Below are 22,511 nucleotides of genomic sequence, written 5' to 3'. Positions count from 1 at the left end.
TTTCTTTAAGATTAACATTATCTTGCTTTGTCATTTATAAGTAGCAGACAGTAACACGATTTGTTTATCCGTCTGTAAAACATAATCGCGTTTGATGTCTTTAAGCTTTGTCTCAGTCCCCGAAAGTAGTTAAAGTTTTTGTAATGATCCATTTCCTGTTTGGGTTGTACTTCCGGTGTAACCTAACGAAAATGACACCTCGACCAAAATATGGTGTAAAATGAAAAGAGAAAAGAACACGGACTTGTCTTTTCGTGTAATTTTTACAGTTAGATGTAATAACGATGTAGGGAAGTTTGAAAAGTTGTAAATAAGCACAATGGCGACTACCAAAGTTGATTACATTTGGTTCTTCGAGGTGTCGGACCCACAGTTACACCCTAAAGGATTTACTGTTTACAAAGTGACGTGCAAAGTAAGTGAGACTAGGATTGTTGCAACTCAAAAATAACTCTTTGAGACAAACATAGCTCTAAGCTTGTAATCGCACAATGGCTGTGACTTTCAGTTGACTGATGTTTTGTACTGTTACCGTATGCCCATGTATGGTCTCATGTAACTGTTAGGGTATTCATTTCTCAGTATATTTTAATTGAACAGTGTACACGATTTATTAAGCTTGAGTCTGGGGGAGAAAACAAACATAGAATTGGCCTGTTGTAAGAGCTAACGGGATCGGGGAGTCAGGTTCACCAGAGATCTATTATATGGTCTCTGGGTTCACTGGCTTGGTTGATGCATGTCATCATATCCCAATTGCATGAATCAGTGCTCATGATGTTAATCACAGGACAATATGGTCCAGACTAAATTATTTACACATCACCGTCATATATCTGGAGCATTGCTGAGTGTGGCATTAAACAACATTGCAAAGATGATAGATTGATAGTTCATTGAGGCATTTGCACACTTGATGATCCCAACAGCCATTTTGCTTGGGTATTGTTTCTTTCAAAAGAATTCAACCAGTTATATCATAGGTTACTTGTTGCTGAATTGATAAGATATTCCCTTAAATCACACTTACTAATACTACCATGATAACTGGAGTGAGTGAGTTGGGGTTTACGCTACTTTTACCTATATTCCAGCAATATCATAGTGGGGGACATCAGAAATGGGCTTCACAATAAATCACACATTGTACCCATGTGGGGATTTGAACCTGGGTCTTTACAGTTTAATCACTAGGCTATCCCACCACCCAACTTGATCACTGAAACCAACAGTTCAAGCCCTGAAGCTGGACCAAGATTTTCAAAAGGCTCTCAGCTCCCAACTGTTCATGGTCCAAGGTTACTATTTCTAGATTGGGTGGTTGCACTTGATGAGGTGAATTTGTACTCATGTTTGCTGAGTTTAGATATGATTATTGCCATGCTGCTGTGAGATAGCTGGAATATATTAAACTCAAGCTTTAATTTCTTCTGATTTTCCTAAGAATCTGTTTCCAGCAAGAACATTAAGAGATTACCTCCTTTTCAGGTCTCATGATTTTAGGTTTGTTTTTTAAACTGCACCTAACCATCTTCATTAGTTTGCAGAGAAACATGGCTTTACTTCTATGATAGTTATGCAAGAACAAACTGCTTTCAAACAAATACATCAATGGAACACACCCAAGCGAGGGGCTTATTGATATCATGGTAACCATGGTGACAGTTGGTGTTTACAAACTTTGTCATGCATTCATCACCCTGCTGAGTCGGTGGGTTTGTTATCAGAACTCATGTATTTTCAGGTGTTCCCGATAAGCTGCCCTGAATGTTTAAAGGAGGTGAGAGCCTGACTGGTGTTGATCATAGACAATGCAGTTGTAATTCAGCTAATATGTACAGATATATTGCAGTACTTGTTTTGACTGCAGCATGTGGGTGAGGCAGATGTAGTACAGTACTTGTTTTGACTGCAGCATGTGGGTGAGGCAGATGTAGTACAGTGCTTGTGAGGACTGCAGCATGTGGGAGGGACAGTTGTAGTACAGTGCTTGAGGAGACAGTTGTAGTACAGTGCTTGTTAGAGCTGCAGCATGTTGATGGGGCAGATGTAGTACAGTGCTTGTTAGGACTGCAGCATGTGGGAGGGACAGTTGTAGTACAGTGCTTGTTAGGACTGCAGCATGTTGATGGGGCAGATGTAGTACAGTGCTTGTTAGGACTGCAGCATGTGGGAGGGACAGTTGTAGTACAGTGCTTGTTAGGACTGCAGCATGTTGATGGGGCAGATGTAGTACAGTGCTTGTTAGGACTGCAGCATGTGGGAGGGACAGATGTAGTACAGTGCTTGTTAGGACTGCAGCATGTGGGAGGGGCAGATGTAGTACAGTGCTTGTTAGGACTGCAGCATGTGGGTGGGGAAGATGTAGTACAGGACAGATGGGGCAGATGTAGTACAGTGCTTGTTAGGACTGCAGCAGCATGTGGGAGGGGCAGATGTAGTACAGTGCTTGTTAGGACTGCAGCATGTGGGAGGGACAGATGTAGTACAGTGCTTGTTAGGACTGCAGCATGTGGGTGGGGCAGATGTAGTACAGTGCTTGTTAGGACTGCAGCATGTGGGAGGGACAGATGTAGTACAGTGCTTGTTAGGACTGCAGCATGTGGGTGGGGCAGATGTAGTATAGTGCTTGTTAGGACTGCAGCATGTGGGTGGGGCAGATGTAGTATAGTGCTTGTTATGACTGCAGCATGTTGGTGGGGCAGATGTAGTACAGTATTTGTTATAACTGCAGCATGTGGGTGGGGCAGATGTAGTACAGTACTTGTTATGGCCACACCATGTGGTTGGGATATTTGGAGTACATAGCTACAAGAAGTTAGCATAATCATCATTTGTCTGGTTTTAATGTTAGTTGATTTTTGTTGGATTTGGCAGACAATCATCTGGAAACGCTACAATGACTTCAAGCAGCTGCACAAAGCCATGTTCAATCTCCACAAGGCACTTCACAGAAGGGAGGAATTCCCACAGTTTGCTAAACCCAAACTGTTTGGTAAGACTGCAATATTCTACAGGCAATGAACTTCACTGAGTCTTATAAGTCAATGGTTGATGTTGTTGAAATATAACTGATTTCAATTTTTCTGGTGCTGTGTCATAGTAAGTAACATAGCAAATGTAGATACTGTGTAAATAATATGTAGATATCTTTTAGTGAAAGTGAAGAAGATAAGTTTTATGAAAAGTGGATGCTATACCATGATTTAGCAACTTTCAAGTGATCTTGTTGAATTCTTTCTACTTGCCTTTTGATGATCATGTAATCAGCCTTGATATGTTGAACCCAAAACTGTAAGTTGTGTGAACATTCTGTGAGTGATTGGTGAGTGAATGTGTTGTAGTGTCTTTTTTTTCAAAAAATGTTTTCTGTATTCCACTTTTGAAACTCACATCCTTAATGATTTTATGTAAGACTTTACAATCCCCTGGCTGTATCACCTTATTTGTAACAGGGAGTCAGGAAATATAAAAATTCAATTTTAAGAAAAATATTATGTAGTTACTACTAGTATGTAAATGTTATGTAGTAACTTTGTAGATACGATGTAAATACTGTGTAGATATATGTAAATGCTATGTAGTATTTCTGTATATACGATGTAAATACTGTGTAGATATATGTAAATGCTATATAGTTACTGTGTACATACTAGGGCTATAACGATACATTGAACTATCGACGGATTGCAATTGTTGAGTCTGCGATAGGAATTAATTGATGGTAGAAACGAAAAACTATCGATGCATCAACTTCAGTTGAGTAAGTACGCAACTCAAAATACAGGAAGTACCAGATTTGTTCACTTTTATTCAGAGTTATCCGCCCCTGTTACCTCTTAAACAAACTTGATCTGGGTTTCAAGTTTCTTGTCATTAAGTAAAAGAGACTGAAATTACTTCAGCTTGTTTTTATTTCATATAAACTATGCATTCATTTGGGAAATTACTTCAAATGAGACAATTCAAAGGGGTAAAAACTATTGCAATAGTATTGTAATAGTTGGTCACAATAGACGATCGCTATCGCAGAAGTACGTTGCAATAGACTATTACAAAAGTTGTTTCCCGTCATTATAGCTAAAATACATGGAATTATCATGAAACGGCCCTCCCATTATCAGAAATTTGCGGGCCGCTGCAAATGATATTGGACCGCTCAACCTTACCGACGGGCCACTATCAGTTCTGTTGTCAAGTGACGTCATAGTGGGTGCGTGGGCTTACGGTTCATTCGACATTAATTGGCTTTCGACTGGCAGATATTCTGGGTCAAACAAGTCAAAGCAACCCGAATTCCCGCTTTAAATAGCGGTAATATTGGCTTTCTTGTTGGTGCTAACCTTAGCAATTGCACTATTAAGGCTATTGATGGACCAAAACAGAACACTGACATAGTTTGACATGTTGTAGGCTATGGTATTGTCAAAGGCCAAGGTCGAATATCGTCACTTTCTGTTGTGACGTCACTTGAATGTTCGATGATGTAATTGCATTCGGGCAGTCAACCCCGTCAGAAGTTGACTTGGGTAAACTTACAGTCAAATTTCTTCATTGTTTCCTTTTTCTTTTCAACACAAATTCCATGTATTTTAGCAATAATAACGGTAATGCTATTTTTGAGGGCATTATCATTTGCAGAAGCCCTTGGTCTTTTTCAACTGCCCTCCTTCGTCGGGCAGTTAATGGCAGACCTCGGGCTTCTGCAAATGATAATGCCCTCAAAAATAGCATTACCCTTATAATAGTCACCCCAAGTACATACTGTGTAGTTACTTTGTAGTTACTATCTGGTTACTATGTAGTTGCTAGTTAGGTATTATGTAGTTATTATGTTGGTGCATGGCTATGCAGATGTTCTGTATTTGTTTAGTAGTTACTACCTAATTACTATGGTGTTACTACCTAATTACTATGGTGTTACTACCTAGTTACTATGGTGTTACTACCTAGTTACTATGGTGTTACTACCTAGTTACTATGGTGTTACTACCTAGTTACTATGGTGTTACTACCTAGTTACTATGGTGTTACTACCTAATTACTATGGTGTTACTACCTAGTTACTATGGTGTTACTACCTAGTTACTATGGTGTTACTACCTAGTTACTATGGTGTTACTACCTAGTTACTATGGTGTTACTACCTAGTTACTATGGTGTTACTACCTAGTTACTATGGTGTTACTACCTAGTTACTATGGTGTTACTACCTAGTTACTATGGTGTTACTACCTAGTTACTATGGTGTTACTACCTAGTTACTATGGTGTTACTATGCACCCTTTCAAACTATTGAAGCCAGATACACATGGAATGCTCTGGCCTTTCATCATTGTCTTATGCCATGTACTATTCAGGGATGGAAATAACCCATTGCCCGACGCCCAAGTCCAGTGTTTTTTTCTGTCGGGCAAGCAAATTTGTATATCTCACTGTACCGGTGTCCAGTTGATATTCCAATGTTAATTATGTTGTTTATTTAAAATATCAACAAGAAAACGGCCGGTATAGTGGAAAAATTATCAGGGCAAGTGATTTTACATGTGCCACTGTACCGGAGTACACTAACAATTTTAAAGTTATTTCCAACCCTGACTTTTACAGATGAATGCTTGGATACTCTGATGATCATGAAACATGTATTGAGATAGAAAGTTGTGTATTTGTTAACAGGTCGTTTTGATGACACTGTAATCGAAGAAAGAAGACAAAGTGGCCTTGATCTCTTAAACTTTATCGGCAAACAACCACATCTGTTCAAGTCACACATATTCGAGAAATTCTGGCAGGTAAATGTACAACCACATTCTACCTGGTCAGCAGTCTGCTGTATTGATGAAAGGACAGTGGCCATGGTGTCTCATGTCTTTAGAGAATGGGAGAAATATAGAGCAACCAGTTGCCATGGCATCCCAGATCTTTACAGAATGGTAGAAATATAGAGCAACCAGTTGCCATGGTATCCCAGATCTTTACAGAATGGGTGAAATATAGAGCAACCAGTTGCCATGGTAATCCCAGATCTTTACAGAATGGGTGAAATATAGCAGCAACCAGTTGCCATGGTATCCCAGATCTTTACAGAATGGGTGAAATATAGAGCAACCAGTTACATGGCATCCAGTTTTACCATAGGCATCCATGGTATCCAGATCTTTACAGAATTGGTGAAATATAGAGCAACCAGTTGCCATGGCATCCCAGATCTTTACAGAATGGGTGAAATATAGAGCAACCAGTTGCCATGGTATCCCAGATCTTTACAGAATGGGTGAAATATAGAGCAACCAGTTGCCATGGTATCCCAGATCTTTACAGAATGGGTGAAATATAGAGCAACCAGTTGCCATGGTATCCCAGATCTTTACAGAATGGGTGAAATATAGAGCAACCAGTTGCCATGGTATCCCAGATCTTTACAGAATGGATGAAATATAGCGCAACCAGTTGCCATGGTATCCCAGATCTTTACAGAATGGGTGAAATATAGAGCAACCAGTTACCATGGCATCCCAGATCTTTACAGAATGGTAGAAATATAGAGCAGCCAGTTGCCATGGTATCCCAGATCTTTACAGAATGGTAGAAATATAGAGCAGCCAGTTGCCATGGTATCCCAGATCTTTACAGAATGGGTGAAATATAGAGCAACCAGTTGCCATGGTGTCTCATGTCTTTACAGAATGGGTGAAATATAGAGCAGCCAGTTGCCATGGTATCCCAGATCTTTACAGAATGGGTGAAATATAGAGCAACCAGTTGCCATGGTATCCCAGATCTTTACAGAATGGGTGAAATATAGAGCAACCAGTTGCCATGGTATCCCAGATCTTTACAGAATGGGTGAAATATAGAGCAGCCAGTTGCCATGGCATCCCAGATCTTTACAGAATGGGTGAAATATAGAGCAACCAGTTGCCATGGTATCCCAGATCTTTACAGAATGGGTGAAATATAGAGCAACCAGTTACCATGGCATCCCAGATCTTTACAGAATGGTAGAAATATAGAGCAGCCAGTTGCCATGGTATCCCAGATCTTTACAGAATGGTAGAAATATAGAGCAGCCAGTTGCCATGGTATCCCAGATCTTTACAGAATGGGTGAAATATAGAGCAACCAGTTGCCATGGTATCCCAGATCTTTACAGAATGGGTGAAATATATCCCAGCAACCAGTTGCCATGGCATCCCAGATCTTTACAGAATGGGTGAAATATAGAGCAAGCAGTTGCCATGGTATCCCAGATCTTTACAGAATGGGTGAAATATAGAGCAACCAGTTGCCATGGCATCCCAGATCTTTACAGAATGGGTGAAATATAGAGCAGCCAGTTGCCATGGTATCCCAGATCTTTACAGAATGGGTGAAATATAGAGCAACCAGTTACCATGGCATCCCAGATCTTTACAGAATGGTAGAAATATAGAGCAACCAGTTGCCATGGTATCCCAGATCTTTACAGAATGGTAGAAATATAGAGCAGCCAGTTGCCATGGTATCCCAGATCTTTACAGAATGGTAGAAATATAGAGCAACCAGTTGCCATGGTGTCTCATGTCTTTACAGAATGGGTGAAATATAGAGCAGCCAGTTGCCATGGCATCCCAGATCTTTACAGAATGGGTGAAATATAGAGCAACCAGTTGCCATGGTATCCCAGATCTTTACAGAATGGGTGAAATATAGAGCAACCAGTTGCCATGGCATCCCAGATCTTTACAGAATGGGTGAAATATAGAGCAACCAGTTGCCATGGTATCCCAGATCTTTACAGAATGGGTGAAATATAGAGCAACCAGTTGCCATGGTGTCCCAGATCTTTACAGAATGGGTGAAATATAGAGCAACCAGTTGCCATGGTATCCCAGATCTTTACAGAATGGGTGAAATATAGAGCAGCCAGTTGCCTTTACAGAATGGGTAAATATAGAGCAACCAGATGCCATTATCCCAGATCTTTACAGAATGGGTGAAATATAGAGCAACCAGTTGCCATGGTATCCCAGATCTTTACAGAATGGGTGAAATATAGAGCAACCAGTTGCCATGGTATCCCAGATCTTTACAGAATGGGTGAAATATAGAGCAACCAGTTGCCATGGTATCCCAGATCTTTACAGAATGGGTGAAATATAGAGCAACCAGTTGCCATGGTATCCCAGATCTTTACAGAATGGTAGAAATATAGAGCAACCAGTTGCCATGGTATCCCAGATCTTTACAGAATGGGTGAAATATAGAGCAGCCAGTTGCCATGGTATCCCAGATCTTTACAGAATGGGTGAAATATAGAGCAACCAGTTGCCATGGTATCCCAGATCTTTACAGAATGGGTGAAATATAGAGCAACCAGTTGCCATGGTATCCCAGATCTTTACAGAATGGGTGAAATATAGAGCAACCAGTTGCCATGGTATCCCAGATCTTTACAGAATGGGTGAAATATAGAGCAACCAGTTACCATGGCATCCCAGATCTTTACAGAATGGTAGAAATATAGAGCAGCCAGTTGCCATGGTATCCCAGATCTTTACAGAATGGGTGAAATATAGAGCAACCAGTTGCCATGGTATCCCAGATCTTTACAGAATGGTAGAAATATAGAGCAACCAGTTGCCATGGCATCCCAGATCTTTACAGAATGGGTGAAATATAGAGCAACCAGTTACCATGGTATCCCAGATCTTTACATGGGTGATCCCAGATCTTTACAGAATGGGTAGAAATATAGAGCAGCCAGTTGCCATGGTATCCCAGATCTTTACAGAATGGGTGAAATATAGAGCAACCAGTTGCCATGGTATCCCTTTACAGATGGGTGAAATATAGAGCAGCCAGTTGCCATGGCATCCCAGATCTTTACAGAATGGGTGAAATATAGAGCAGCCAGTTGCCATGGTATCCCAGATCTTTACAGAATGGTAGAAATATAGAGCAACCAGTTGCCATGGCATCCCAGATCTTTACAGAATGGGTGAAATATAGAGCAGCCAGTTGCCATGGCATCCCAGATCTTTACAGAATGGGTGAAATATAGAGCAACCAGTTGCATCTTTACAGAGAAATTGCCATGGTATCCCAGTTGCCATGGCATCCCAGATCTTTACAGAATGGGTTAAATATAGGGCAACCAGTTGCCATGGCATCCCAGATCTTTACAGAATTGATGAAATATAGAGCAACCAGTTGCCATGGTATCCCAGATCTTTACAGAATGGGTGAAATATAGAGCAACCAGTTACCATGGCATCCCAGATCTTTACAGAATGGGTGAAATATAGAGCAACCAGTTGCCATGGTATCCCAGATCTTTACAGAATGGGTGAAATATAGAGCAACCAGTTGCCATGGCATCCCAGATCTTTACAGAATGGGTGAAATATAGAGCAACCAGTTGCCATGGCATCCCAGATCTTTACAGAATGGTAGAAATATAGGGCAACCACTTGCCGTGGTATCCAAGATCTTTACAGAATGGATGAAATATAGAGCAATTTGTTGTAGATGGGCATGATGGATGAGGGCCTCTGTTACACTATCTTTGTAGATGGGCATGGGAGGTGAGGACCTCTGTTACACTATCTTTGTAGATGGGCATGGTGGGTGAGGACCTCTGTTACACTATCTTTGTAGATGGGCATGGTAGGTGAGGACCTCTGTTACACTATCTTTGTGGGCATGGTGGGTGAGGTGGGCATGGTGGGGGTGAGGACCTCTGTTACACTATCTTTGTAGATGGGCATGGGAGGTGAGGACCTCTGTTACACTATCTCTGTAGATGGGCATGGTGGGTGAGGGCCTCTGTTACTCTATCTTTGTAGATGGGCATGGGAGGTGAGGACCTCTGTTACACTATCTTTGTAGATGGGCATGGGAGGTGAGGACCTCTGTTACACTATCTTTGTAGATGGGCATGGTGGGTGAGGACCTCTGTTACACTATCTCTGTAGATGGGCATGGTGGGCAGATACACTATCTTTGCAGGTTGGCATGGGAGGTGAGGACCTCTGTTACACTATCTCTGTAGATGGGCATGGTAGGTGAGGACCTCTGTTACACTATCTCTGTAGACGGGCATGGTGGGTGAGGACCTCTGTTACACTGACCTTCTTTTTGTGTTGTTTTTTAAGGGTGGGAAGACATCCCAGGGTTCTGGTGGTCCTCCTGCTATGCGGCCTTCCAAACTGGACGTCATCTCCAGTGATGCCACAGACAGCAACCCACCGCCAGATGTAGTCCCAGTGATGGCTCCTGGCCAGGGCTCCAGATGCTCCAGTCACTCTGCTAACATGTCAGAGGAAGCCGAAGCAAGCTCAGATCAGTCGGTCACACTAACAGTGAATGGCAGGAAAGAGGAGTAAGATTTATACTTTAATATTTGTCCCCGTTAGAATAGGTAACCTGCTTGAATGTTGTCCTGGGAGGTCAGGCTTGGTAACTTGATTGATTGTGTGACCAAACCTGAGGTGGATGTTTATGTTAGCCCTTGTGTTGCTGGCAGCTGTAGGTCAACAAACATGGATATGCTTCAGACCAACTGATTTATATACTTAATAGACACGGGTCAAATGATGTTGTAGTGATGAGCTGCCTGATGGTTGTTTCAGGGCTCGGGTGTTGGAGGGCACCTGGAACTTCCCACAGCTACCAGACACCATCAGCCTGGACTCATCTGCCTCATTCGGTGAGGCCGGGGACACCGATCTGGACTCTCCGCTGGGGACCTCTCTCCCTGACACAGACATCAGCTCGTTTGACCCCCTGGCATCAGAGCTGGTGGGGGAGGTGGAGGGTGGCATGACCCGCAGTAACAGCTGGCTGGTGAAGGCCCTGCATACATGTGCCCAGCTCGGGGAGGACAAGGACGGGACGCGGATGGACGATGGGAAGGAGGACTACACAATTACAAACATGGCAGATATGGAGGAGTCACAAGAGTTGAGTCCAGGAGGGGAAGATGTCATTTTTGAAATTGGAGAATTTGATCCTCTACGGAGTCGAGGTGAGTCAAAAGTGGAATGTGGCAAAGGAGATATCGACCTGTCTCTTCCGTCAATAAGAACAGGAAGTGTCAGCTCAACAACCAGCTCTCAGACATCCTCATCAGCCAGGACAGCATCGGCATCAGCGAGTCCGGCACACAGGTCTGATTCCACAGTAGGCAGTCCGACAAAGTCTGGCTCGGGATATGCAAGTCCGGCACACAAGACATCATCTGTGTCTGTGAGTCCTGCGAGGAAATCGGGATCACTGTCAGCAAGTCCTGCACATCACGTCAGAAGTAACACCCCAAGCCCCGCCCGGAAAAGTCGTGCAGGGACACATTCCAGTGTGTCAAGCATGGACTTGGGGGGCAAGGATGACTACATCTACCTGGCTGCCCACCAGATCTGTCTGGCACAGGAGCATGAAGCCAATGCAAACTATGAAATGTCCTTTGCTTGTTACAAGACAGGAGTTGGAATCTTGCTACAGGGAGTGCAGGGTGAGTGGCCATCAGGGAGTCCTTCACAGTAGTCTGGTACCTGGTAAACTGACTTGTCCCAGAGTAATTCTACTGTTAGTGACTGAGGAGTAACCAACAATTGTTGGTGTAAGTTAGTTCTATGAAGGTAACAAGTTCTGTGAAATGTTGTCCAACAGTCCTCAAGGTTCTAGTAAGTATACAGTGGTTGAGAGGGTTAAGTTTAACAATATTGTAAGTCTCCTGTTGGGAAGTAAATGTAAGTTGAAGAAACATTAAGAGCAATATAGTCTATTGTGTTAAGGATCCCGGAAATACTAGTTGACATCAGCACACACGTCATGTCTGTGTCATTTGTGCAGTTTTTAAGATGACTTTGAGAAGAAGTAAAGTCTGTATTGGTTGTTGACTGAAGGGGACAGCAACAAGAGTCGGCGTGATGCGGTGCGGAGGAAGACGGCCCAGTACCTCATGAAGGCTGAAGACCTGTACAATCTGCACATGGCACAGGACACAGCGGATGAGAGGCGATGGGCTGCAGTGAGTATACACCCTGGCAACACACACCCCACCTGGTGTACCATAGCAACACACACCCCACCTGGTGTACCTTAGCAACACACACCCCACCTGGTGTACCTTAGCAACACACACCCCACCTGGTGTACCTTAGCAACACACACCCCACCTGGTGTACCTTAGCAACACACACCCCAACTGGTGTACAACACACACCCCACCTGGTGTACCTTAGCAACACACACCCCACCTGGTGTACCTTAGCAACACACACCCCACCTGGTGTACCATAGCAACACACACCCCACCTGGTGTACCATAGCAACACACACCCCACCTGGTGTACCATAGCAACACACACCCCACCTGGTGTACCATAGCAACACACACCCCACCTGGTGTACCATAGCAACACACACACCCTACCTGGTGTCCCATAGCAACTCACATCCCCCACCCCACACCCCCCACCTGGTGTCCTTGGCATAGCAACACATAGCACACACATCCCACCTGGTGTACCATACCAACACACATCCTACCTGGTGTTCCATACCAACACACATCCCACCTGGTGTCCCATAGCAACACACACTAAGTGATCCTGGGTATGTACATCACTAAGTGATTCTGGATATGTACATCACTAAGTGATCCTGGATATGTACATCACTAAGTGATCCTGGGTATGTACATCACTAAGTGATCCTGGATATGTACATCACTAAGTGATCCTGGGTATGTACATCACTAAGTGATCCTGGGTATGTACATCACTAAGTGATCCTGGGTTTGTACATCACTATGATCCTGGATATGTACACTAAGTGATTCTGGATATGTAAATCCTGGGTATGTATCACTAAGTGATCCTGGGTATGTACATCACTAAGTGATCCTGGATATGTACATCACTAAGGTACATCACTAAGTGATCCTGGATATGTACATCACTAAGTGATCCTGGATATGTACATCACTAAGTGATCCTGGATATGTACATCACTAAGTACATCACTAAGTGATCCTGGGTATGTACATCAGTGATCCTGGATATGTACATCACTAAGTGATCCTGGGTATGTACATCACTAAGTGATCCTGGGTATGTACATCACTAAGTGATCCTGGATATGTACATCACTAAGTGATCCTGGGTATGTACATCACTAAGTGATCCTGGGTATGTACATCACTAAGTGATCCTGGATATGTACATCACTAAGTGATCCTGGGTATGTACATCACTAAGTGATCCTGGATATGTACATCACTAAGTGATCCTGGGTATGTCCATCACTAAGTGATCCTGGGTATGTCCATCACTAAGTGATCCTGGATATGTCCATCACTAAGTGATCCTGGGTATGTACATCACTAAGTGATCCTGGGTATGTACATCACTAAGTTGAATGTTTTCGATCTTTATAGACTGACATCACCCTGTCCCCCTCACTTGACCTTGACCCGTCGCTGGCTTTCATCCAAGGGTCCATGTCTGAGTTACGGAGCTACAAGGTGCTGGGTACAGTGGACCGTGTTGTTCTGGTGATGGACCGCACCTCAGACGAGACTTACGTCATAAAGGTAATAAGGCTGTCACATGTCACACAGTGACAATTCATTTCCTAGGATTTCTCAGGCTGCAACGAATCCAGTATGAGGTGAATATGATACAAATCGCAAACATTGGGTAACAAATACAAGTATTGGGTGACCATTACCATTTCAAGTCAGCAGTAGATGTATTTTTCCTTATCTGTAGTGAAACAGTATCAAAAGGAGTGTTTTTCTTGTATTAGGGGTTATCTATCAAAGCAAGATTGCAGACAGGAATATTTCTAAGACAGGGAAGTGGTCAAGACTCTTGTATATCTACTTGGACCTCATGTGGTCAGTGGTCATTGACAATGTTCACATGGCTGAAACAGGTCCAATAATATTTTTCTGAAAGTCATAAATATTCAATATATGTGAAAGCGAATGGAATTCATGAAGGGATACGGTTCAATTCACTGAATATTTAAGTGAAGCAATACACTACCAGTAATGTGATAGTGATTATATTCAGCCAGGTAGGTCATGATTGTTTTGTGAAGAACAGGCTAGCTATTCTCGAAACGTTCGTAGCCCTACGAACTTCTTAAGCCCATTCTTAACACATTGGCTACATTCAAAGTTAAGAATTCTCAGGGTTACGAACGTTTTGAGAATAAGGGCCCTATTATAAAATAGGGGTTTTCTCTTCAGTGCTCAGTGAATTGTTCCTGATATTGGGTGATTAACTGTTCCCCTGAAGCAACCTCCCAGGGATAAGTCATCACACAGAGAGGCTTGTATCATAGTGAAAAAGATATCAGTTTAATGAGATTGATCATAAATACAGTTATTTTAATTCCATTAAACCTAATAGTTCTTAATCATAGACATTTGTATTATCCCAGACAGTTCACAAGGCAGCGGTTACCCCGACAACTCGTATGCCCTCCATCCTGCCAACTAGTTGCCCATATATGGTCAGCCTGTACAAGTTCTATGAGACCCACAATGCCATCTATCTGTTGTTGCAATATGCCAGCGGGGGCAAACTGTGGACTCACATCAGTAGCTTCCTCCAGAACCAGGACACTATTACAGGGGGAGACAACTCTCCGGTTGGGCTCTACCCACACAACAGCAGCAATGTTTACTCGGGACAGGTGTGCCACACTGAGGATACTGACTCCACTGCTGTGCCCACTGTGACGCCCACCAACATGGACCAGAAGAAGCCAGCCCAGATCGCAATAGGCCCCAGTACCTCTGCTGGACGTGTTGTCCACTTCTCCAACCAGGTGACATCCCCTGATGAAGTTGATCCTGACACTCCTGCTAATGACACACCTGCTTCTGATGCACCTGCTCCTGACACACATGCTTCTGATGCACCTGCTTCTGATGCACCTGCTGGCTCCTCCAATTTAAAACCTGACTACCTTAGGCTATCCAGTCTGTCGTCAGATGAGGGTAAGTCAGTCGGCGATGTAACAGTAGGTGCAGACTGTGTTGCTGCAGCAGACTCCAGTAAGATTAGCCTGGATGATGGCCGTGATTTCCAAGAGGTGTTGGATCAAACCAGACCAGCTCTGGAACAGTTCTCTATCAACAGCTTTGACAGTGATGCCATGTCCCGCCTTGACAGTAACATGTCCGACCACATCGAGAGCATTCCAGAGGAGACAGGGGAGACAACTGAGGTGTCTGACCAGCAGGGGGAGCCACATGTTGATACAAGCAACAGTACAGCTGATGATGTGTTTGGGAGTGAGGACACATCACGCAGTGACCGCCTGGACTCCCAACAGGATAGCTCTCCCAGTATAACAGAGGGAGACCTCAGTTTAGACGCACAAAGGATTGTTCAGAGTTCTAAGGAACTGATCAAATTAGTTGATCGTGTGCTGTCTGAGTCAGGGAGTTTGGACAGTTCTGCCTTAGATTCAGCTGATCACGTAACTGCTGTAGGTGGTAACACATCCTCCAACTCTCACGAGTCTACCGAGCCCAGCATCTATGACTGCCACAATTCCAATGACAGTGATATCAGTGAAGCAGGTGTAGGGGATGACAAGATGTCCTCTGTAACACCTGCTGATGCATCAGGAACCCCCACAGCCAGCCTAACCCCCACGTCAACACTACCCACATCCACCCCTAAAAGGAAGGTCAGTGTGAAGCGAATGACCTCCAAAGATCTCACGCGATCAGCTTCTTTTGAATGTGATCTCAAATCACCAACCAAGAACCGAGCCCGAGCCATGACAGACTTATTTGATGAGCTTGACTCAAGAAATCCTGAAACTTTCAAACTTCCTGAATCCTGCATCAAAACTTGGGCTGCAGAAATAGTCTGTGCAATCTCACGACTTCATGCATTGGGTGTCATCTGCAGGTATGTATAGCCACAAGTGGTCTAGGTCTGTGACAAGTCCAGTTTCACTACCTGGGTACCGGATCCCCTATTCCCACAGTCTATCCAGGTACCCATTGTAGGTCTCAACAGTTGGGTGCCGTAGGTACCTGTCTCAATACTAACTGGTTCCTCCAAGCCATGTACCACCCTGTAGTATGCCCCTGATATTCAGTAGAAATGTTGCTAGGATTCAGTATGAACATTGAAAAAAGAAGTAAAAGAATAGTGAAAAAACATATTGCGAGAGTTGTATACCCATGTTTGCTGTTGTGTGGTTGGATAATGTGTGCTAGGGAAGGTGATGTGTACTGTTGCTAGGGTGAGTGGTGTGTGTTGTTGCTAGTGGTGAGTGATGTGTGTAGGGAAGGTGATTTGTATTGTTGCTAGGATGAGTGATGTGTGTTGTTGCTAGTGGTGAGTGATGTGTGTTGTTGCTAGGATGAGTGATGTGTGTTGTTGCTAGGGAAGGTGATGTGTGTTGTTGCTAGGGAAGTTGATGTGTGTTGCTGCTAGTGGTGAGTGATGTGTGTTGTTGCTAGGGAAGGTGATTTGTATTGTTGCTAGGATGAGTGATGTGTGTTTTTGCTAGGGTGATTGATACATGTTGTTGCTAGGGTGAGTGATGTGTATTGTTGTTAGGGTGAGTGATGTGTGTTGTTGCTTGACTGGGTAATGTGTGTTGCTTGAATTGTTGATTTGTATTGTTGCTAGGGTGAGTGAGGTGTGATATTGCTTGGGTGAGTGATGTGTGTTGTTGCTAGGTTGAGTGATACATATTGTTGCTAAGGTGAGTGATATGTGTTGCTGATAGGGCATTAGATGTGTGTTGTTGCTATGGCGCATGATGTGTGTTGTTGCTCTGGTGTGTGATGAGTGAGTTTGCTACAGTCAGTGATGTGTATCTTACATGATTACAGCAGGACTATTTTATGTGTGATATGTATTGCCAGAGATCTGCGACCAGACAACGTTCTTCTTGGTGACAAGGGCCACATCCTTTTGTCCTACTTCTGTCAGATGACTCTGATTGACAAGCAGGTGGACCCAGAAGCTGTCGACAATCTGTACGTTGCACCAGGTGAGTGTTAAGGTGAAGGTGAATAGACACTTTTTCATTTGATGATGTTTTGGACGTTTGCACTACATTACATTTGATGATGTTTTGAAGGTTTTCACTATATCTGATGATGTTTTGGACATTTTCACTATATCTGATGATGCTTTTGAGGTTTGCACTATATCTAATGATGTTTTGGAGGTTTTCACTACATTACATTTGATGATGTTTTGGAGATTTTCACTTTATCTAATGATGTTTTGGAGGGTTTTCACTACATTACATTTTGATGATGTTTTGGAGGTTTCACTATATTTGATGTTGTTGTAGAGGTGAGCTCCATCACAGGGTACTCAGAGGTGTGCGACTGGTGGAGCCTCGGTGCACTGCTATATGAGCTCCTCACAGGGAAGGTGGGTATATTCTGTAAGCTTTTGACCTGCTAGACTTTGATGTTTTATTCTTTATGTGTTATGAACTGAGTGCCGTAACAATTACTGTGAATTCAAACTCTTTTACTGCTTTGCTATTACTAGCTCTGAAATATGTGATTTAAAAGATATCTACAAACTGAAATAGAAAGTTAATCAGAGACCTATATCTTTCATACATTTATACACCACACATTTCTGTATGCTGACACTTGTACATAGAATATCTCCTCTTGCAGAGTTTGAGCAGTTACCACCCAGGTGGGATTAACTCACACACACATCTACACATCCCCAACCATGTGTCTTCAGAGGGACAGGCCTTGCTCAAGGAGGTAAGGAGAGGGTTTCACTTAGGAGAGGGTTTCACTAAGTTGGCATAACTTGTACCCAATCAATTCTCTTGAATAAATATGTTTAAATCAAATCAAGGAGGTAAGACCACAGTCTTCAGCTCACATGCCTCCACAGGCCAGTCACCATCTTACAAGTGTTGTTTGGTTGTGTATAACACTGTACCATGTCCATGCTGCCATGGTAACACAGTATCCCACCATCTTACAAGTGTTGTTTGGTTGTGTATAACACTGTACCATGTCCATGCTGCCGTGGTAACACAGTATCCCACCATCATACATGTGTTGTTTGGTAGTGTATGACACTGTACCATGTCCATGCTGCCATGGTAACACAGTATCCCACCATCATACAAGTGTTGTTTGGTTGTGTATGACACTGTACCATGTCCATGCTGCCATGGTAACACAGTATCCCACCATCATACAAGTGTTGTTTGGTAGTGTATGACACTGTACCATGTCCATGCTGCCATGGTAACACAGTATCCCACCATCATACAAGTGTTGTTTGGTTGTGTATGACACTGTACCATGTCCATGCTGCCATGGTAACACAGTAACCCACCATCATACAAGTGTTGTTTGGTTGTGTATGACACTGTACCATGTCCATGCTGCCATGGTAACACAGTATCCCACCATCATACAAGTGTTGTTTGGTTGTGTATGACACTGTACCATGTCCATGCTGCCATGGTAACACAGTATCCCACCATCATACAAGTGTTGTTTGGTTGTGTATGACACTGTACCATGTCCATGCTGCCATGGTAACACAGTATCCCACCATCATACATGTGTTGTTTGGTAGTGTATGACACTGTACCATGTCCATGCTGCCATGGTAACACAGTATCCCACCATCATACAAATGTTGTTTGGTAGTGTATGACACTGTACCATGTCCATGCTGCCATGGTAACACAGTATCCCACCATCATACAAGTGTTGTTTGGTTGTGTATGACACTGTACCATGTCCATGCTGCCATGGTAACACAGTATCCCACCATCATACAAGTGTTGTTTGGTAGTGTATGACACTGTACCATGTCCATGCTGCCATGGTAACACAGTATCCCACCATCATACATGTGTTGTTTGGTTGTGTATGACACTGTACCATGTCCATGCTGCCCACCATGGTAACACAGTATCCCACCATCCCATCATACAAGTGTTGTTTGGTAGTGTATGACACTGTACCATGTCCATGCTGCCATGGTAACACAGTATCCCACCATCATACATGTGTTGTTTGGTTGTGTATGACACTGTACCATGTCCATGCTGCCATGGTAACACAGTATCCCACCATCATACAAATGTTGTTTGGTAGTGTATGATGACACTGTACCATGTCCATGCTGCCATGGTAACACAGTATCCCACCATCATACAAGTGTTGTTTGGTTGTGTATGACACTGTACCATGTCCATGCTGCCATGGTAACACAGTATCCCATGGTAACACATCATACCATCATACAAGTGTTGTTTGGTTGTGTATGACACTGTACCATGTCCATGCTGCCATGGTAACACAGTAACCCACCATCATACAAGTGTTGTTTGGTTGTGTATGACACTGTACCATGTCCATGCTGCCATGGTAACACAGTATCCCACCATCATACAAAGTGTTGTTTGGTTGTGTATGACACTGTACCATGTCCATGCTGCCATGGTAACACAGTATCCCACCATCATACAAGTGTTGTTTGGTTGTGTATGACACTGTACCATGTCCATGCTGCCATGGTAACACAGTATCCCACCATCATACAAATGTTGTTTGGTTGTGTATGACACTGTACCACGTCCATGCTGCCATGGTAACACAGTATCCCACCATCATACAAGTGTTGTTTGGTTGTGTATGACACTGTACCACTTCCATGCTGCCATGGTAACACAGTATCCCACCATCATACAAGTGTTGTTTGGTTGTGTATGACACTGTACCATGTCCATGCTGCCATGGTAACACAGTATCCCACCATCATACATGTGTTGTTTGGTTGTGTATGACACTGTACCATGTCCATGCTGCCATGGTAACACAGTATCCCACCATCATACATGTGTTGTTTGGTTGTGTATGACACTGTACCATGTCCATGCTGCCATGGTAACACAGTATCCCACCATCATACAAGTGTTGTTTGGTTGTGTATGACACTGTACCACTTCCATGCTGCCATGATAATTCAGTATCCCACCATCATACAAGTGTTGTTTGGTTGTGTATGACACTGTACCATGTCCATGCTGCCATGGTAACACAGTATCCCACCATCTTACAAGTGTTGTTTGGTTTGTTTTGCAGCTGCTGTGTTTTGACCCCCGAGAGCGGCTGGGGTCAGGGTTGGATGGAGCAGAGGCGCTGAAGGCACACCCTTTCTTCTCTTGCATCAACTGGAATGCCATAGAAAATGGCTGAATCCACACCCACAGGATTGTGGATATGAGGATTTCATGAATTACAAAATAGATTTTATTAGTGTTGATTCATTGGAAAATTTCAGTCTGAAAGTTCATCGGCACTGGATCTGATTGTGATACTGAATGAATCCTTGATGGCTGTCTCTTGTTCATCACAGAACTGTGATGTTATTGATGTGGTGTCCCAGCATTAGTGGCAGACGGCCATTGAACAACTCAGGGGATAGCAGGGGCAGACACTTCTCAGTATAAGAAACACTTCCTGGCACCAGATACCTTGAGGCAGGACACCCTCTGGGAAGATGCAGAGGATGAGCTGCTGGATGAATCTAATAAACATACGGGCATGAGGGATGATTTTATGTTCTCGTTGTTTGCTAGTTGGGTGATGGACTTTGTGATACTGTGTGATATGTCATCTGTATGGATGTGATGTGTGTAATGTGTGTCTGTGTGTGTTGTTATATCACTGTGCAATATGATGCTGTAAGGTGAGAGATGATGAGTGTGTTGATGAGTCCGAGCGCCACGGGGCGGTCAGTCACTGCAGCAGTGTCCACTGTCAGTCTGGCATCAGCAGAAACCTCCACAACATGTAGTGGAGTATAATCAAAACATATTTTTTATATAGGATAAGTGTGTCACAATAGTTTCTTTACATGATGCATCTCCACAATGTTAAATGTGCCACAATGTAGTACAAATAGTTGCTTTATTAAGACAAATTGTACATTATGTAATACTGATACCCAGAACTATAGGAAGGAAATATAATGAAGATATATGCTGACTCGTGCTTGTATTATGTTTGTAACTGAACCAGATGTGTACATATCAGGAGTGTGTTGTGCATCATAGCTGCAAGTATTGTTTAAAGACACTTTGTGACATTCCACATGTGCAAGATGAGCTGTGATTTTTACCATACTCAGCGTAAAAGGACTAGTTGTGATGTTTGAACAAAGACCAAAAGATTTGACCAAAGGCTTGAAAATGGATGCACTTGAGCATAACTTGGGTCAGACAAGAGGATTCTAGAAGTGTCTCACATCTATTTTTTCCTACCAATTAGTATTGATATTATTCTAATAACAACAATCATTATTCCCCACCAACAAGCAGTTCATTATGTGGTAACTCCCATATTTGGGTATACTGCAAGGCCACACAGAGCTGTGTAAAACGTCATAAAATATGTTGTGTGTCATGTATGGACAGGCTTTCTACATGGGTGAGAAATAACATACTATGGAAGACACGCCTCCGCCCCTGCCCCTGAAAAAACACTCCACCCCTGTTTTCCCCACCCCCACCCCTCCCACCCTGGGACAACTGTTCCTCCATGTTGTCTCCTGTGTGTAACACTGCCCAGGCAGCAACGCAAGTGCTGATGCTACTTACCTATCTACCATGTTCAATACATTAAATCTGTAAATCTGTGATGGTATTAATAAATATCTTCCACATTTGTGTGACTTTGTCTTTTGTTGATATCAACATAGACAGAAATCTGAGATAAGACCTGGGTGCCGTTCCACTAACCGATCATACTAAGATCAATCTTAGCAAGTTATGCCAATTTTACAATCGTCTTAGCTAAAAGTTACACTTAGATCGAGACTCTTTCTTAACCATGACATTGCAATATTGTTGTGCAAATGTATCCCGATCTTACACTTAGATCGTGTTGCCATGACTCTTGGTCAGACTCGCCTCAGATTTGTAAGGTTTCAGTGCTGTGTTTGTTTACATCACAGAAATAAACAAATTCATTTCATGGGGGGTTTTAGGGGACGCTCACAGTGAAATGGTCGCTATTCTTCTTTACATAGAAGGGCCGGTGGGGTAGTCTAGTGGTTAAAGCGTTGGCTCGTCGTGCCGAAGACCCTGGTTCGAATCCCCGCATGGGTACAATGAGTGAAGCCCATTTCTGGTGTCCCCAACCGTGATATTGCTGGAATATTGCTAAAAGCGGCGTAGAACCAAACTCAGTCAGTCAGTCAGTCTTCACATAGAATATGAAAGCCACCATTTTGGTTTCTCTACTATTGATTTTAGCGATCCTAAGTTGGTCATGAGCAACTTAGACTTTGGATCTTAACTCTACGATTGACTTGGGTAAGATTGGTTAGTGGAACGGTATGCCGATCTTAACGTCACGCTAAGATAGGGATTTTAAGGATTTACGATTGGCAGAGGGCCAAGATCAGTTAGTGGAACGGCACCCTGGACTTGAGTAGTTGATACTGTGATTATATGTCTGGAACACCTGTACCTAA

General features: G+C 43.2%; 1 protein-coding gene across 1 annotated transcript; it reads left to right on the top strand.

Moving 5' to 3' along the window:
- The first annotated feature begins 148 nt into the window (after positions 1 to 148).
- On the top strand, positions 149 to 21,700 carry LOC124279336 (ribosomal protein S6 kinase delta-1-like). Its single transcript, XM_046715147.1, has 13 exons — positions 149 to 415; positions 1,745 to 1,780; positions 2,878 to 2,995; positions 5,677 to 5,792; positions 10,137 to 10,363; positions 10,614 to 11,491; positions 11,886 to 12,010; positions 13,421 to 13,576; positions 14,434 to 15,920; positions 16,892 to 17,019; positions 17,329 to 17,411; positions 17,669 to 17,764; positions 20,117 to 21,700. The coding sequence occupies exons 1-13, from the start codon at positions 320 to 322 to the stop codon at positions 20,228 to 20,230; spliced, it is 3,660 nt and encodes a 1,219-aa protein (XP_046571103.1). The 5' UTR covers positions 149 to 319; the 3' UTR covers positions 20,231 to 21,700.
- Positions 21,701 to 22,511: the final 811 nt, after the last annotated feature.

Source organism: Haliotis rubra, unplaced genomic scaffold (assembly GCF_003918875.1).
Source record: "Haliotis rubra isolate DU_JTF1 unplaced genomic scaffold, ASM391887v1 Scf25, whole genome shotgun sequence".
Lineage (NCBI taxonomy): Eukaryota > Metazoa > Mollusca > Gastropoda > Lepetellida > Haliotidae > Haliotis > Haliotis rubra.
Note: the sequence above shows the minus strand (reverse complement) of the source record. Positions and strands in the feature narration are given on the sequence as shown.

Bases quoted from the DNA above. Each gene is read 5' to 3' on its own strand.
- LOC124279336 (XM_046715147.1), top strand. From the start codon at position 320: ATGGCGACTACCAAAGTTGATTACATTTGGTTCTTCGAGGTGTCGGAC. The intron at 10,364-10,613 runs GTAAGATTTATA...TGGTTGTTTCAG, and splicing joins GTGAATGGCAGGAAAGAGGA to GGCTCGGGTGTTGGAGGGCA. The intron at 12,011-13,420 runs GTGAGTATACAC...CGATCTTTATAG, and splicing joins ATGAGAGGCGATGGGCTGCA to ACTGACATCACCCTGTCCCC.